The sequence below is a fragment of the Coccinella septempunctata genome, chromosome 7 (genome assembly GCF_907165205.1).
Source record: "Coccinella septempunctata chromosome 7, icCocSept1.1, whole genome shotgun sequence".
NCBI classification, from domain to species: Eukaryota; Metazoa; Arthropoda; class Insecta; order Coleoptera; family Coccinellidae; genus Coccinella; species Coccinella septempunctata.
In genome coordinates, this window is record NC_058195.1 from 31,761,468 (window position 1) to 31,780,317 (window position 18,850).

Genomic DNA, 18,850 nt, shown 5'->3' on the forward strand with positions numbered 1-18,850 from the left:
ATATATATATATATATATATATATATATATATATATATATATATATATATATATATATATATATATATATATATATATATATATATATATATATATATATATATATATATGTAAGGTCTCGAAATCAGAGACGTTGGAAAGAGAATATTTAAGGTTATATTCAGACACAGTTGATGCAGTGAAAACTGTAATAAACAAAACATTATTCTAATTTACATACATATTTACAATAAATCAACAAACCTGATTCAACACAATTGTCGATAGCCTTAATCCTATATTATACTATATATTGGATCACAATTATCGCCGCCGTTATTAAACTTCGCCTTTCCTCTTTTGTCCCCTTGACAGTTCATGTATCAACGGAAGCAGAAGTTTGGCGCGAGATTCAAACTTACATCCCCCCTTTTTGGCAAATAAGTCATTCACCCGGTATATGGGACTAATTTACTAGCATGAAATAGGCTATCGCTCTTTCTAGATCTACTAGCAATACCATATATCACATCTGAAATTTTTGCTTTGATTCTGAATGGTCCTACTCTGATAGTGTCCAGTTTATCTCTGCTCAGTTTGTTTTTGTTCTGAACATACACTAAATCTCCTACTTTATATTCTATTTTTTTCGTATTTTCATCGTAGATTTTTTTGTTTTGTAAATGTATTTTCTTAGAATTTTCAAATGCTATTTCCTTATTAATTTCCCAATTCTCTTTATTGTTTAATTCTAATGTCTCAGGTAAAATAGAACTTTCTTTTCCGGTTAACAAGTAATTCGGAGTATAACCGGTAGAACTATGAATTGTATTATTATAATCTTTTATACACTCCTCGGCTACTACTGGCCATGATTTATTTTTATTTTCAAATATCTTGCATCTCATTCTATTAATTAATGTTTGGTTTGTTCTTTCATTTAGACCATTAGAAAATGCACAGTCGCTTGCTGTAAATATCAAATTTATTTCTTGACCATTAACATAATTTTTAAACTGTGTCGAATTTATGCCAGAGTATTGGTCTGTTAGTATTGTTTTAATTTTCCCATGTTGTTCTACTTTTTTAATTAAATTTATAAAATCCTTAGCAACTTGTGTTTTTGATGTGCTTATGAAAGCGAATCTCGTAAAATGGTCCACTATTAAATGCATATATCTTTTAGTGCTTTTTCCTTTTAAACCTCCTATAGTATCCAATGAGACAATTTCAAAAGGTTCCTTTGCTGGGCCTAATTGAGATAAAGGTGCTTTGAAACAGCCAATTCTGGTTTTATTTTTCTTACAAACTTCACAAGAACGACATGTCAACTTGATATGTTTATACATGTTTTTAAAATAAAACTTATGACATATAACCAGAATTAATTGTTTGGTTCCAATATGTCCTTGATTTTTATGAACCTTTTGTACCAAAGATATTCCAAAGTCTTCTGTTAACCATATTTTTTCTCTGTTATTTAGCGTTTTATATATGATATCATTTTTAATATTGCACTTGTTATCTACTTGTAGATTTCTTTGGTTATTTTTTATATCTTCTAATTGTAAAAAATTTGCTATTTTTATTATTGAATTTTCATCACATTCTCTTCTTGGTTCTAGTACAGGATTCCTAGATAAGCAATCTGCTTCTAGATTCTCTGCTCCTGGATTATATACTATGTCAAATTCAAATTGTGATATATAATTAAGTAAGTGAATTAGTTCTGGATCTTTACTTTTCTTAACATTAAAATTTTCTAAGGGTTTGTGGTCTGTGAATATAACAAATTTTTTTCCTATTAAATAATATTGCCAATATAAGATGGCTTCTTTGATAGCTAGACATTCAATATATATTGCTTTTTTTGTTTTTTGTGAGTTATTCAATTTTCTTGAGAAGAAAAATACTGGTTTTAATTCCTCATTTTCTTGAGGTTGTTTCAACACTGCCCCAACTCCATCTATACTCGCATCAGTTAAAATATAGATTGGGGCTTCAGGATCAAATATAGCCAGAGCTGGACCAGTGCACAAATAATCTCTTACTTTTTGAAAACTACTCTGGCATTTTTCAGACCAGTTGAACTCTATGTTTTTCCTTAATAAATTATATAAAGGTTCTAGTAATATAGCATGGTTCGGTATATATTCCACATAAAAATTTATTTTCCCCAAAAATTGTCTGATATGTTTTCTGGTTTGTGGTACCGGAAACTCTTTTATGGCAATGAGGTTATCATTCATTGGTTTTATGTAGTTACCACTTATCTCATGACCTAGGTAAATCACTTTGTTACTGGCAAATACACATTTTGCTAAATTTAATTTAAAACCTTGGTCTTGAAGTGCTTGTAGAGTTAATTCAACATGTTTCAAATGATCCTCATAGTTCTCTGAATGAATTAAAATATCATCTATATAGTTTACAGCAAATTCACTAAGATTATTCTTTCTTAAAATACTAGATAATGTCCTTTGAAAAATTGCCGGTGAGGTTTTCAGACCAAATGGTAAGCATTTCCATTGCCAGTGGCCTTGATGGGTTACAAAAGCCAATTTGTACCTGTCCTTTTCTCGTATAGGTATCGACCAAAACGCCGAATTTACATCTAGTTTTGTGAAATATTTACAATTTCTAGCACGTACTTTTAAATCGTCAATCCTAGGGAATGGTTGACTTTCAGGAACAAGTATTTGGTTTAAATCTGAAAAGTCTATGCACAAACGAGATTTTTTTCCATCTTCTTTTTTATAGACCATTGTCACTGGAGCTGCATAAGGACTGCATGACTCTTCTATCAAACCAGCTTCTAATAATTCTTTTGTTTGCTTTTCAATTTCAATTTTATCTTGAAATGAGCATCTGTATGGTTTTCTAGATATGTATTTATTCTCCTTTAATTTTATAGTTGCTTCATACCCTTTTATTATTCCAATATCAAATTTTGTTTTTGCAAATACCTCATCAAAATTTTGCAAAATTATTTGTATATTGTTTTGTTCTTTTTTATAATTTATATTTTCTTGTTTATCTTTCTTTATTTCACCTTTTTGGGTAATTTTTAAATTTTCATTTTGACATAGTCTAAATTTCTTTATTATATCCAGACCTAATAATAAATCTTCCTTAAAAGTCCCGCTCTTTATGATGAAAAACGAAAAATTAGTTTCTATATTACAAATTTTTACTTTGAGTGTAACAGCGCCTTCAGCTTTAGCTATTCCTGCTACTCCTTCTATATTTTCCTTCCCACTTATCATATTCTTAAGCATATTAATTTTATTTAAAAATTTATAATTTACTAGTGAAATGTTAGACCCTGAGTCATACAGGCCCACTGCTGGTTCATCATTCACCAATACATTTAATCTAATAAGTGGGGGAACTATTCGTTTTTTGCCTCCTCTGAGTTTGCTACAGCATTTTCAAAATCTACATTATTTACTACTTTAATATTATTATTTTTTTTGTAACTTGATTTTTGTTCTTTTAATCTGCACATATTTTCAGGGTGGAATCTGTTAGGAAATCCCAACTTTTCACAATTTGAACATTGTTTATGTGAAGGTACTGTTTTGTTGTTTTCTTTTTTCCTATCATTCAAGTGACCAAATTGTTTTAATTTTGACATTAAGTCCTCTATTGTTCCTATTGTTTTTCTGTCTATTCTATTTTGTATATGATTTGGTAAACTGATAACAATTAAGTTTATTTGAGAATTCAGGGAGATTTCATCGTCCACTTCCATCAATAGATTTCTTTTCTTAAGTGCAAAATCTAATAGAGATCCATTTAAATACTTAAAATTATATGCGTATGCTATATCTGTCCACGACTGTACTGAGAAGGTTTCTATGAAAGAATTATTCCATAATTCCCAATTGTTTAAACTATTTTGTTTCATACAAACATTAAACCAGTTTACAGCAGAATCTGTCAAAAATAACCTCAAAGTTTCTGCATATTTATCTTGTGTGATTCCCACTCTAATACATTCCTGAACGAATAATCTAATCCAAGTACTCGCTTTGAAATTTTGTCCATTAAAATTTTCTATAATCATATCTTTCGCTAAAGATCTTGTAGATTTTCCTTGGATACCTGTTTTAGTTGGATTTTCTAACGGTGAGACCTCTTCTAAATATTCGTCGTTGAATGCGACATTTCCTTCTTCGTCCATGTAAATACCTTGTAATTCAGCATCCAGAGTGATCATCACATTTCGAAATTTATTTCTAATTTTCAAACTTTTTACAACATTTTTGACCACATTAGTATCAAAAAGTTGCTTATGGTGCAAGCTGCTCTGTTTATCGTTTGGAAATCGAAAAATTTCTGGTTGATCCATCAGCTGTATAGTTTTTACCTTAACTATAGTGCTCTTGGCATCAGGACCCGCCTCAGATGCAAAATGGAATTTAGCTTTGCTCTCCATTGTGTTGAATTGTAAGGTCTCGAAATCAGAGACGTTGGAAAGAGAATATTTAAGGTTATATTCAGACACAGTTGATGCAGTGAAAACTGTAATAAACAAAACATTATTCTAATTTACATACATATTTACAATAAATCAACAAACCTGATTCAACACAATTGTCGATAGCCTTAATCCTATATTATACTATATATTGGATCACAATTATCGCCGCCGTTATTAAACTTCGCCTTTCCTCTTTTGTCCCCTTGACAGTTCATGTATCAACGGAAGCAGAAGTTTGGCGCGAGATTCAAACTTACATATATATATATATATATATATAGATGACCTTTTGAATGTTGATTCAATCACAAATTTTGTTGATGACACCAATATATTGATTTCTGGACCCAATATAACGGATATTATTGAAAAAACAGAAAGTTGCTTTGTGAACACCAACAATTGGTTTACCATGAATAAGGTAACAATAAATGAATCAAAAACTAGTTTAATACTTTTTCGTACTAAGCAATGTCAAATATCTGCACCAAGCAACATTAATCTTGGAAATAACAACATAAAACATGTCACAAGCACTAAATTCTTGGGTGTTACTATAGATGATACCTAGCATTGGTTATGGAATCAGGGTCGTATCTCATTACATGAATGTTAATACATTAAAAATTTTATACCATGCAAATTTTGAATCTGTTCTCAGATTTGGTATTATTTTTTGGGGTAGCAATGCAAGTGTGGAATCAGTATTTGTTGTGCAAAAAAGAGTAATGAGAACCATGTGCAAAAAGAAGTTCAGGGACTCTTGTAGAGGCAAATTCAAGCCTATGAATATAATGACTATATATGCCTTGTACATTTATGAATGTCTTTAGTTTGTTTTCAAGAATAGAGATAAGTTCCAAAACGATGTCAGTCATAGCTATTCCACGAGAAACAGAGATCTTTCTATCCATATCATAAGTTATCTCTGAGTGAAAAGGGACCATACTATATGTGTATCCGAGTTTTTAATAAATTGCCGCATCACATTGAATGTGTCGAAGGTGTAAGTTTAAGAATTTAATTGAGAGAATTTTGATAAAACTGGAACCTTATAGTCTTGAAAATTATTTTGGTTCTAAAAATTTGTACTAAATTGTAAGTACTCATTTTTGATGTCATTTCATCTTTTATGTAATGTTTTATATAAAACTTGAAATAAAGAAGATTTATCTATATATCTATCTATCTATCTATCTATCTATCTATCTATCTATCTATCTATCTATGTGAATTCTTCGGCGATCAAGCGCCAAAAGCCGCCTTTTCGATTTCACTCTAAGATTTAATGATGTTCGTCTTTTCGCTTTTGAAGAAAAAAAAATTTGGTGTGAAAAAATTGGTATAGAATGTGCCGGCCCGGCAGGGTGCCCGGTTTGCCGGTCCTGACGGCGGCCCTGTCGACACCAAAAGTCATCCTCGCTTCAGTGTTCCCGCTCAGGACTTACCCGACTATAGTAGCGACGGTTCACCCCAAATCTTCTTAATGAGGAATCCACATGAGATAGAGCGATGCAGTTCGTATCGATCCAAGCAGCTGAATCATATCTGTTCGACTTTCCAAACCAAATTCAACAAATACTTTTAATGTTTCATATTCTATTGGCAACATCAGAAATATACATCATCAATGGGGAATTCTCCTCAATTTGGGTTATCACTGCATATGCAAGTTTAAACTGAATAATTATTAGTTTCATTCATGATTTTTTCAAATGCACCGCGGAAAATATTCAAAATCATTCTTCAAATATGGGGTTTTAAAATTTAAATCGCTTGGTTTCGAGTTAACGATTTGGCAACATCGCCTACCAGACAATGAAAAGAACAATGTCCGATCAGCTTGTTTATAAAATAACAGCTGTTGATGTACAGGTGCCTACTTACTGGCGAGCTTCAACAGCAACAGGCAACAGGCAATAAAAATCCCATAAAATTTTACGACCTTCCTCGTTCGTCGCAGACTTCGTAGACAACCATCTTTGTCTATCTCATCAAGATAATATATTTGTTGTCCTTTATTATCAAGGCATATTTCAGTCGATGTTGCCAACTTGTACAATCGAAGTGGAACGCTTTAAATTTCAAATACCCATTTTTATTTTCCATTTTTAAGTGCTTAAAATATTTTTCTTTGGGAAACGGTTGAAATGGTTATTTCAAAATGTGACGTTTCAAAGATATTTCATAAAAAATACATCATTTTCGTCAGAAGGAGTATTCCCTATTGATGGAAGAGGGAACGTAGGATTCATCGCATGTATTTTTCGAGAATTTTCCGATAAGGCCACATTAAAGATCCTTTATTCCGCATATGTCAGATCAAAATTAGAATATGCCGCTTTAGTATGGTCCCCCCACCACCAAATACATATGTATAGAGTTGACCCAGTGCAGAGACGTTTTATCAAGCTCAAGATTTACTTTTGAGTAGACATGGCATGAATAGTTTGAAATGCCAACGTGAATGTCATTGCCTTGTGTTCACACAACAACACCGAGAACACTGTGTTCTCGGTGTTGTTGGTTCACATACAAATAACTGAATGTTATAAGTAGTTAAAGATTCCTTTCTACTCGAAAAACTGCATTTCGCGGTACCTAGACCAGCCTCTAGAGTCATAAACATATTTTATATGCCAACACCACGAACCGACATCACTTGCTTTTTTTTTCGTTATTCATGCTCCAGTTTGATATTCTTATGCATTTATGTTGCACCTCAACCCTTCCCAAAGTTTAAATAAATAAATCAAGTGATATCATGATATCAATAAAATAAATCGATTGTATAATTTTAATTATGTCAGCTCCTGAAATTTAATTTGTGTTTATTGTTGATCTTTATTACTCATTGAAAAAATTTTTTATATCGATTCGTTTCAACAGATATTTTCCTTATGAATAGTCCACATTAGATATCTTTCGGAAAATGTTATTCATTCTTACCTATATTCTCCAATGGAATGATGTTATCGTGAGTATTCATATTTTCGAATAAATCTAAAATGTAAATTCAGCAAAACATACTTGACCAGAACTGAAACATCGAGTTTTGAGTTGATCGAGCTTGAATCGGCTAGCTAATTCAGTCGGTGGAGGTCCAATGGGGTGTCACATATTTTATACGAAGCCAAAGCATAGGAACCAATTCGAGAAAGCTCGAGTTGGCTAGGGAGACTTCCTTTGAATTGGACAGCCCATGAACCGGACGCTACAGTTTTCTACTACACTCGATAGTAATTTAGCATCCTTTATTTAAATCCCATTTTCGCAACATCGACCGAGATCTCTTGGAAAATGGCTGACCCTGTGGCTCGCGCCTTGTTGCGAAAATGGAATTTACGTAAAGGATGCTAAATTACTATCGAGTTTAGTACAAATCTGTAGCGTCCGGTTCATGGGCTGTCCAATTCAAAGGAACTCTCCCCTACTTTTTTAACTCGAGAAAATCTAGTTCAGAAATACACTTTTCATCCCATCACTAAATATCACCCATGGTCTCTGGAAAGGATCTTGAGGAACACGCGAAATATCTCGAAGGAGAACCGGAGTTATGTTTTAGAAATATGAAGATTTTATAACTTACCCTAACTGGATTTCCGAACAGAGGGGGAATCACCACTGGTTGGGCATTCGGGTTTCCTTGCATCCTGGATCTAATTTGGTTCTCCCGCTCTCGCTGGCGTAACCTTTTAAAAATTGAAAAGTTAATATCAAATTTGATGGAGGTGACAAGGACGGAGCACACAAAAATCAGCAAGTATTTCATAACTTATGTGGCAACGTTGATCCGATTGAAGTAATTCGAGATCATTACCGAAAGCAAAATGTATCACAAGTCTTGAAAGACATTTAGACAAATTAGAATTACTCATAAGTACGATAAGTTATAGAGAGCAACAATAATGAAAATATTTGGAAATAGAATAGGATATAGTGAGGTTTTGAAACAACAATGAAAAAATGTTTCAATAGTGAATTATGGAAAACCTGAAACTTGAGAAAAAAATAAATGGAAACTATAATTCCCCACTGAAGTACCTCGTGTATTCATTGATATTTGCATTTTTAGTGTGCACAACCACCCTTGTGATGAATGGAAACTATTTTAATCTTGAGAATATGTTATAATACTATACTTTCCGACAACTGATCGAGGTAGCATAACGAAATTTTGGAAATATATTACGAATGCGAAAAACATTGTTATTCAGCAGTCGAGATATTACTTTAAGAAATGTTTCTGCTCGTTGAAAAGAAACATCACGTTCGTGTACTAATCCTTACAAAACACCATCTTTGACGTTTTTCGATTCGAGATTTCAAATAGAAGAAATCACAGAAATTCAGAAAACTGTTGTAGTCGTTTATGTTTACACCTGGACCTCGAGAACCTTCTATCTATTTTTTTTTTAGTGTAATTTTTCGACAAAGTCTATATTTTTAGAAAAGTAAATTGATTTTTGGTTACTTTGATTGCGCATCTGGTTATGAAAAAAAAATTACGTTCAGCCAGGCAAGTTTATCGTTAATGTAGATTGAAAAGAGTGTTGGCCCAAGGGCTCTACCCTTTGGGATACCTATAGTATTGTTTCTCACCAGAATATAAATGTTTTCGATGTTTACTCGCCGTATCTTATTCGATAGATAATTTTCAAAAAGTAGATTTACACTTCCACCTATTTCCATATTTTCCATTTTTTTCAATAATTTGTCATGAGGAACGTTATGGAAAGCTCTAGCTAAATCAATAAAAACTGACAGGTTGTTCCTATTTGCGTTAAAAGACGTGTTTATTTCATTTGTTAGATTGAAAATGGCGTCCTGTCTGCTTGAATTTGATTTGAACTCCTGCTGATTTTTGAAGATAAGGTTATTCTTTTTTAGAAAATTCTTAACAACATTTTTCAAGCATTTCTCGAAACATTTGTGTACAATGGGTTTATAGTTATGTAGTGTTTATTTTTCAATCTATGTAGATGTTTTGCACTCCAGAAAAATTATACTTTTCCCAAATATAAGATTAATTATATATTTCAGAGGTTCTATTAAACAGGTAGATATGCACCTATATTTTTAGTTGTAGTTGGAGGCTCCTCTCAAACTTTTCTTTTTTTCGAAGTTATTAATTCTTTGTACCTAAAAATCTTCTATTAGTAGCCAATATATTCAAAATCATAGCAGTAAAAAGTAAGCCCATAATGTACCGACACAAAAATACCGACAAAATTCAAATCGGCAAGAGTTAGAAATTTAAAGCAAAACGCCTAAATTTCACGTTCAATTCATGACATTTACATTTACGCTATCGATCCTAGGCATGCGGGTACTGAGCGAAATTCTTTACAGAAAGCCACGGGTGGTAAGCTGGGATATCACAGCTAACCAGGCGTTTATTAGGGCCTGGTCCGTGATTCCTATCGTAATTTGTCCACTACTACGTTGTTTCGTAATAAACAAATTAATTCAGATGCATAACATCCGCAGATAATTAAATCAACGAATGTTACGATCTAAATCGAACTAACAAACTACCATCGCTCGAAGTATTACCAGAAATTTCATTTCGTCGACAAAGAGTAGATGCTGACCGTGGTTTCGGTCTTATTTTACCTCGTCAGAGCAACAAAACTCATTCGTCAACGAAATGCTATGAATTGCCGGCTCCTTTTATTTAATTATCTGCGGATGTTATGCATCTGAATTAATTTTTTTATTATTTACCTGCCTTACTGTTGAAGGCGTGATCCATTTCTTATTGTTGTTTCGTAAGAAAAATATAAATAGGGTGATTTTTTTACTCGATTATTGTTTTATTATTCATTGTTATATTATTATGTCATCAATTTTATTCAAATGGGTTAGGGAAGTTGTAATTCCCTAGCTCATAGTAAGCACGGCCCTGTTAAAGAAGCTATTAAAACAAGTTCTTGTGAGCCTACTGGTGTTAGGAAAAGCCACTTTGGATCAGAAATGTTGGTTTGCATATTTTCTTGATTTTTTCCTGCATCTTGATACCTATACCTAGTGAAAAAGTGATTGCTGAGAGAACAGGCAATTTTTTGATACAGAAAAGAAATACCCATCACATACGAAGATTATCTTGAAATGTTTCATAGACTGAATTAAATCATCTTCTCCAAGTTACCTTCAGTCAATCAATATCTTCAACACTTTGGCTATATCATCTATTCTAGCATAAATAAAACCTTCCTCATCCCAGACGAATTTATAATTGCGTGTTTTGGATAATTCCTCACTTCTTTCCAATAAGGTTTTATTAGATCTTGTGAGATGTTCATTTATAAACAATTGGTTGGAAACGTCATCAACCTTAAGTTGGAAATGATAATAATCTGATGGATTTCCGCTTAATCCTGGATGCTGCCGCCAAGAAGTCGTTTCCCTTGAAGTTCCGACTGAATAATCAACCGAAATCAATCATTGTTAAATGTTTGGTTTCAGTTTGCCAATAAAAGTAGTTTTGTTAGCCCCGAATAAAAAATCAACATCAGAAGAACATACTGGACAATCAATATACTCGGAAATCTTCCGCAACACGTTCGGCAAATTCTCATTTTGTGTCTCCGGTACTCCAAGAATTTCCAGGTTTTTCGATTTTAACTGTTGTTCCAAAGTATAGCCTTTTTTGGATAAGTTGAGAACACCCCTCTTCAGAAAAATGTTCTCTTGGGTTAACTTTTCGATTAAGACCAGTTTGTCGTTGACTTTGGGATGATCATTTGAAACCTCAATATCTGATCACTGCAGAAAGAAACTGAGTGCTTTATATCTCTTTGTTTTTTATTCAAATCAGACGATCTTTAAAGTGAGAGCTGACGTGGGTGGATCGATATCTTCCTCCTCATCCTCGGCGGTTATCACTGCGGACGATCGTTGCAGACTTTCATTCAGTCTACATTCTGGACACAACCAATAACCATTAAGCGCGAGGCAGTTGAAGATCCGCAACAGACTGCTTACTCAGACCAACGCGTTTTCCATAGTAGAACCTTGGAACATAAATACATGGGATGGACGTTGACTTGCTATGAATGTATTTGTTGTGGTACAAACATTCGTTGCTTCTCTGTCTAGCGCGACACTAAGGCAGTGGCGCAAGATAAATAAATTTATATAGCTCTTACCTTTTTGTACGGAAAATTGACGTGACTATGATATCAGATTCAAATATCTCAATTGTGATTGGCGACACTCAGCAACTATCTCACTCCAGTCTTTGGACAATAACAAATGTTTATTTTCCATTCCTTGTATCTATGTTCCAAGGGTAAAACAACGAGCATTTACCAGCGCATTTCAATTCAGGAGTTTTGCTTGTTTAACTCGAGGTGCAAGTTCTACAGATTACCATGATGTTTCCGTACAGTGTATCTCTTTCAGTGGGAATTCCGTCCAAATGTATAATATGGTATGTTTTCTTACCTTCATAGAAGAATTATCGGAGAAAAATCGACTCAGATATTTAATAATTCCTAATTCAACGATTTAGAAACTGAACCTTTTCTGGATGTGCCATGTCAGATTTCCTTACAAATTAAAGCTTTTACACCAAAAGAAGTAGCCAGAGATTAGACTGAGAAACAATAAGGCTCCTGGCTTGGACCTCATAACGGCAAAAACTCTGAAAAAACTACCCAGAAAAATTGTCGTAATGCTCACAACACTATTCAATAGAATGATGAGCATATCCTACTTCCCAACCATATGGAAGTATGCTGAGTTTATAATGATACCCAAACCTGGTAAACCAGAACACAATGTGGAATCATATAGACCCATAAGTCTGCTCCCAATCCTGGGTAAACTCTTTGAGAAGCTGCTTCTTAAAAGGCTGAAAGATGACATGGATATGCATCAACTAGTACCATACCACCAACTAGGTTTCTGAGAGAACCACTCGACAACACATCAAATCCATTGCATTGTGAACACCATCTCAACAAGCCTCGAAGAAAATTTTGCTCAGCAGTATTTCTGGACTCATCCCAAGCATTCGACAAGGTTTGGCACAACGGACTGCTATACAAACTCAAACAACTGTGTCAAAATATTCGAAAAGGAAATACCAGTCGACACCAAAGCAATAAAGTATCTCAGCATACATCTAGACCAGCGCCTCAACTGGAGACAACACATCAATGCTAAGAAAAATGAAAAAAATTTAAAAATCCGAAAAATGTATTGGCTTATAGGCAAAAAGTCCGAATTGAACCTTCAAAATAAATTACTTATTTACAAGGCAATCATCAAGCCAATATGGACGTACGGCATCCAATTCTGTGGTTGCGCTAAAACATCAAATATTCAAATCATCCAGAGACTCCAATCTAAAATACCACGTTCATTGGTTAATGCCCTTTGGTATGTCCCCAACCACACCATCCATGAGGATTTAAGAGTCCCATATGTCACCACAGAAATAGAAAATTACTCGAGAAAATATCATCAGAAGCTAGGACATGCCAACCAACTGACCGACCAACTGACAGAAGATCGGTTCAACTCATGCACGAAGGTTGAAAAGAACCTGGCCAAACGACCTAACTGGATAATCTTAACTATGAATTGATGTTCAATACTTTCTCTTAGGCTCGGTACTTTCACGTGCGAATAACTAAATTTATTCGATAAATAAGTCTTATTCTTAGGATAAGTAAAAATGCAGTCTTTTCACTTTCAGATAGTGTTATTCATCGAATAAATCTGTCATTGGAACTCGTTAATAAGATTTTATTTGTCATAGATCGAATGTCGGTACGTCATTTTTGGTTAAATTTTTAAGATTCTGGATGTATGGTTATTTTTTGTGATTTTCACGAAATATTTGCTTTGTAGTTGGAATTATGACAATTTCTACAATGCGGTCTCTTATTTTACATTAATCAGTGAAAAGGAGTAAACCGTGTTTTCACAGAATTGTTATTCGTCAAATAATTTCATCTGAAAGCACCGAAATAAGGTATCCTTCAGATAGGAAATTATTAAGATGTCTAAAACTCTGGTGTATTCACTGATTCGATTTTGTTTTTAATTTCGTGGGGATATGAGATCAGTTTCGTTTCTCCCACTGTAGGTAGCGCTAAATAGAATTTGACAGAGCATTGTCAATTGATATTTGAAAATAATTCGAATACTTTCCTACGACTTACAATATATTGTATTTATAAGCGATTATTGGTGTCTGAAAAAGAATTAGTTTCGAGAAAGGGGTGTAGAACATTCATTTATTCAATATGACAATCAAGAACTACAGCTAAGAATGAGAATCAGATGAAAGAACATTCGGGACGGATATAGAGCTAAGTTTTATGGCAACTTCAGCAATATTTCAAAGAAACTGTATTGGAAATACGTAATGTGAATTGGGGGCATGTATTGAGAAACAGAAATACATAAATCTATTCTAGTCTGTTCTTCAAATATTCTTCATGAGTAGATATAGTGGAAATTCCCTTTCCGTCAACTGAATATATTGGATATTTGACCAATCAACTGTGTTTTATTGAAATCATATTGAATTACCCCCTCCTGAATTCAATTTGTGAAACGGAAATTATCTTGAAGAAGAATAATAAATACTCCTTCGAACCCTTTTTCGATAGTGTTGAAATATTGACAGATTTGTTTTCGCAACAGCTGACAAAACGGGCCAGTTCATATTTTATATTCGTTGATCTATGTTCGATATCAACGCAAAACAAAATAAAACGAGAGAGTATCATTGGACTAGCTTTGGCAGAAAAAGGATAAAACGAAGCGAATGACATGGTGGCGCCGCCACGAAACTGATCCCATATCCCCGATTTTCTGAAATGTTGATGCTTGCAAAAAGTGATAAGTGCACACACCAGTGTTTTAGACATCTTAAAAATTATTTGACGGATACTTATTGACAGTGAATAAAATTTATTCGAAGGTGAATGTACCGGGCCTTAGTCTCTACATACAACACATTTACTTAATACTTTTGAAAGAAGATTGTAAATCTCTATAAATTCAATGAAATTTTTTTATTTGAAGTGTAAAACAACAGCACTGTGAACTTATAAGCAATATGATGTAATTATCACGGCTGAAAACACCAGTTTAATGGTTGAAAAACGACAAATTATAGAGAGCGACGTAAACATTGCATTTCATACATTTAATACGGTCGAGTCATTCCAGATGGTGATATCAAATCTTCAAAAAAAAGTTTTTCCAATGAAACTTTGTTGATAGTCAAACCTGCCGCTTTGAGGCATTACCCTCACATGTGGAATCTAAATTGAAACTGCCTAAAAATATCAACTTTCGTTACCAAGCAACGGTAATACATAGAATTCAACAGTGCATTAAAATTTGACACAATCTTATTTTGAAACGAATTTGCATTCAGTGGAAATTTTATCATGAAGAAAAATGATATAATGTTTATAGCACATTATGGCGCGAACTACTCAGAGAGGAATGTGAGGAAAATTTGCGGTTGTTACTCCAATAATTTTACAGATAGGCATTGCATTATTGCAGAAATTACAAATAATTCCATACTTCCCAAACGCGAGAAAAAACACATTAGTTGTAAAATTGTTGTATAATACATTCTCAAAAATATTTCCATTTCTGTGAATACACTATCAACCGCTAAACCAGTTATTTCTGGATTTCGGCGAATTTCCTCGGCAGCTGATTCAATTCGTTGAATCAGTTTTTTTGAATTTACCAGAGCTTCCTTGTCATATACTTTTCATATGATCCTAGGAAAAGGAATCCAGATGGTGCCATTTCTCTTGCGTCGAATAGTACCTTTCTTAGTTAATTTACGTACTGTTACCATGAATGTTTTGAAGTTGGATAAGGTTCTCTTGCTTAACCTCCCTGAAGAATTCGCTTCATAATAAGCCTGAACAATGTTTAATTTTTTTCTGATATTGAATATTCCATTTCATTAGAATACACTATAAAATTCTGTGAAATACCGTTGCTTAGTAATGAAAGTTGATATCCTTAGATTTGTTTCAATTTATGTACATGCCACAGGTAAGAATAATATCTCAGAGCCGAGAGTTTGACTCTTAACAAAGTTTCAGTGAAAACATTTTTGTTGTTGAAAATTCATATTACCAGATGAAATGTTTTACCCGCCCAATGTAAAAATTTCGGGTCCCAAAGCCCAGCCATTTTTTTTCCATTATGTGAGTGTTTCAAACGGGACATTTGGGCGGCTGCAGTAAAGAAACAGTTTAATATCTTTCGATTCAGTTTTCATATTCTTCTTGAAAAAATTCCACATTTTCAGCAGAAATTGTTTAGCCGCTGTGGACATGTAAAAAAAGTTTCGAAAATTGTGCTTTTTCAGAAAACAACATTTAAATTGGGAACCGAGAATAAAAAATCAGGATCATTGCAGGTTTTCCGCCATTTTGTGAAGAATTTTTCGGGGTTCTTCACCTTTTCTGTATTGAACACTCAAAAATACTCAGATGTGACCAGAAACCGTTACTTCGAGGTTTAAACTTAATATATCTGATCACACTCATTAGAATATAGCTTGAGAATGAAGATGAACAACATGTATCTCGCTTATGCGTCGAAAACGGGGTATAAGTTATAAGACAAAAATGATTATCCCGGTCTCATTTACCGACCATATAAATATGTTGACCAGCTTATGATGAAACACCTTCTTTATATAGTCGTGAGACTCTCACTTGCCTTCGTCGCATTAATTTCGGCTTTAATCGCCGATCATACAGTTTTCGAACCCCTTGACGGGAATAAACTACATTACACCTCTTTTCTTCATTATTTGAGGCACTGCTTCGAGTTTGATAGTTTTTACTGCCTCAGTTAATTTTTCAATTTTCGATTCAAGGACATCAGAGCTAGTTATTTTGTCTTTTATATGGATTTTTATCTTATATTTCTCAAACATAATTCTAGTTAGTATGAGTGTTATCAAATTTGAGGATTTGTTGGGGACTATCACAGGTAACACAAACTTCTCAGCGAGATATCAGGGAGGTTATAATAAGGATCTTATGCTAACTCCTATTGCGATGTCTCGGCGATCACTATGCGATGACCGAGCGACATTCTCACTGGTCCCCGAAGGAGAAATCTTAGAGATCTCACATTGCTTTTTCAAGGTTTCATCTTATTGTAAGTTCCAGAAGATGTCTCGAACTTGACATCAAAATGAAGAATTCTTATTGCGACTTTATAAAGTTATCCCGAATATGACCAAAATAATTAAGTCTCAATGTGAGTTCCTAAAGGTATTGCGGACGGGACATGAATAAAAATATTTCAATGCTAGTTCTTGTTATCCCAAACGTTTCCTGAATGAGATATTTTATTTCTACATGGTTCTTAAAATTATCAAGAATATAGTATGAATGGCAAATTCCCAATGCAAGTTTCTTAAGTTATCCTGAACGCCTTCTGAATTAGATATACTTATGGCGAGTTCCCTGACCTATGTCAGGTCAGCATGTGTAATGCGGAGTGCGCAACAGCGTCATAGTAGTTCGAGACAGAGAACTAGATGCAACGCATGTATTTTACGATTGTTTTTTATTTCGCTCTTATAGTGGATAATAATAGCAGTATGATACATTGCAAAACAATCTTTAGTGAGAGTAACAGACAACAGAGAGGTGAGCTCTCTGGTTAAGAGAGAGCATGAGTAGCTGAGTGTTTTTTACAATGTTGCTATTTAGCGAATAGCGTTTTAAGTTTTTCTCGTAGGAAGCTTTTCAAATAATTGCAGTACCGAAGACCTATTGGCGACCCCTGAGTCGATAAAATATGGGAATGGACTTGATGTTCGTCTATAACCTTGTGATATTTTATACCCTAGATGGTGATGTATATGATGTCCACATGTGGATTGTTCTACTCATTTTGTATGTATTGTATTAAAACTTTTTTAAAGTGTCTGATAGCCATACGATAAATAAATCACATAATGTACGCCATGCCTCACTTTTAGATCATCCCTAATATCACTGATATCAAAACTATGAAAAAGGAGTTTCTTCATATCAATTTACTTCTTTTTCTCATTTCTTTGAATCAATGAAAAGCTTCAACTCGTACAACATTTATTGAATAGTTTGTAGGGCTCGTTTTGACCACCAGGGTCGACTTTACTCACAAGTTGAAGTTGTTATTGCAAAAATTCTGCGCAACTTTTATTACAGTATCGTTCAAGTTGGTGTGTAATCTGATTTATTGGAACGAAAATAATAACGATATTGAAGTGAATAAAATAACGGACCTGTTCGTTCCGAGTGTTTTAGAAAATCGTTATTGTAAAATTGTCATTTATTGTTCTAATTATAATAGCAGTGAAAATCAATAAAATTATCTGATAACTTATGGAATAGCATGATTCTAACCTGTATAACTAAGTAGATAAAGATCAGATTCTATTGTGATTCCATAGTTCTCTGAACTGATTCCGCTTGTGAGGGCGCTGAATCAATCAATGTTACTTTTGTACTTCCAGTTGTATATAGGTGTACAAAAAATTAATCGTTTTAGGGAAAATTAAACAAAAAAATTGATAATTTATATATTAACCAAACTTTTTGAGGGAAAACTACCAACGACCTCTCATAAAAAATTCAGCAATTTTTTCAGTTCTTGCCCTAATAGCACACAACGTCCATGGGACGTACAATTCATGTCCATTTAACGTCGGAACGTCCATGGACTTGATTTGTATGTCCTTTGGACGTCCGTTTCCGGACAGTTTTAGGACGTCCAAGATGGATATCCATTGTTAGTCCAATTTATGTACAATGTCCGTATCGGATATCCATTGGATGACCGTGATGGACATAATACGGACTATATGACATATGTCCGTATCATATAGTTCCAAAATAGTCCCTGACCGACTTAATACAGGCAATGGCAAAAATATGTCCTCACTGGATATCCATTAGGTGTCCGTGATGAACATAGTACGGACCATATAACTTATATTGTATATTACATGGTCCGTATAACGTCCATCACGTACACCTAGTGGATATCCGGTAGAGACATCTTTTGAATGTCCTCACCGGATATTCACTAGGAGTCCGTAATGGACGTTATATGGACCAAATAACATATATATATTTCATCGTCCGTATAACGTCCATGACGGTCACCTATTGGATATCCGGTAGGGACATCTTTTGAATGTCCTCACCGGATATCCACTAGGAGTCCGTAATGGACGTAATATGGACCAAATAACATGTATATATTACATGGTCCGTATAACGTCCATGACGGACACCTATTGGATATCCGGTAGGGACATCTTTTGAATGTACATACCGGATATTCACTAGGAGTCCGTAATGGACGTAATATGGA

The 18,850-nt window shown here is 33.8% G+C and overlaps 1 protein-coding gene across 1 annotated transcript in view; it reads right to left on the reverse strand.

Moving 5' to 3' along the window:
- Positions 1–11,038, reverse strand: part of LOC123318065 — an 81,306-nt gene extending 70,268 nt beyond the window's left edge. Inside the window, exons 1-2 of the mRNA XM_044904756.1 lie at positions 10,994–11,038; positions 8,055–8,157 (exon numbers count right to left, since the gene is read on the reverse strand). Coding sequence (XP_044760691.1) covers positions 8,055–8,117 — 63 coding nt within the window. The 5' untranslated portion in view covers positions 8,118–8,157; positions 10,994–11,038. The remainder of the gene's footprint in view (positions 1–8,054; positions 8,158–10,993) is intronic.
- Positions 11,039–18,850: the final 7,812 nt, after the last annotated feature.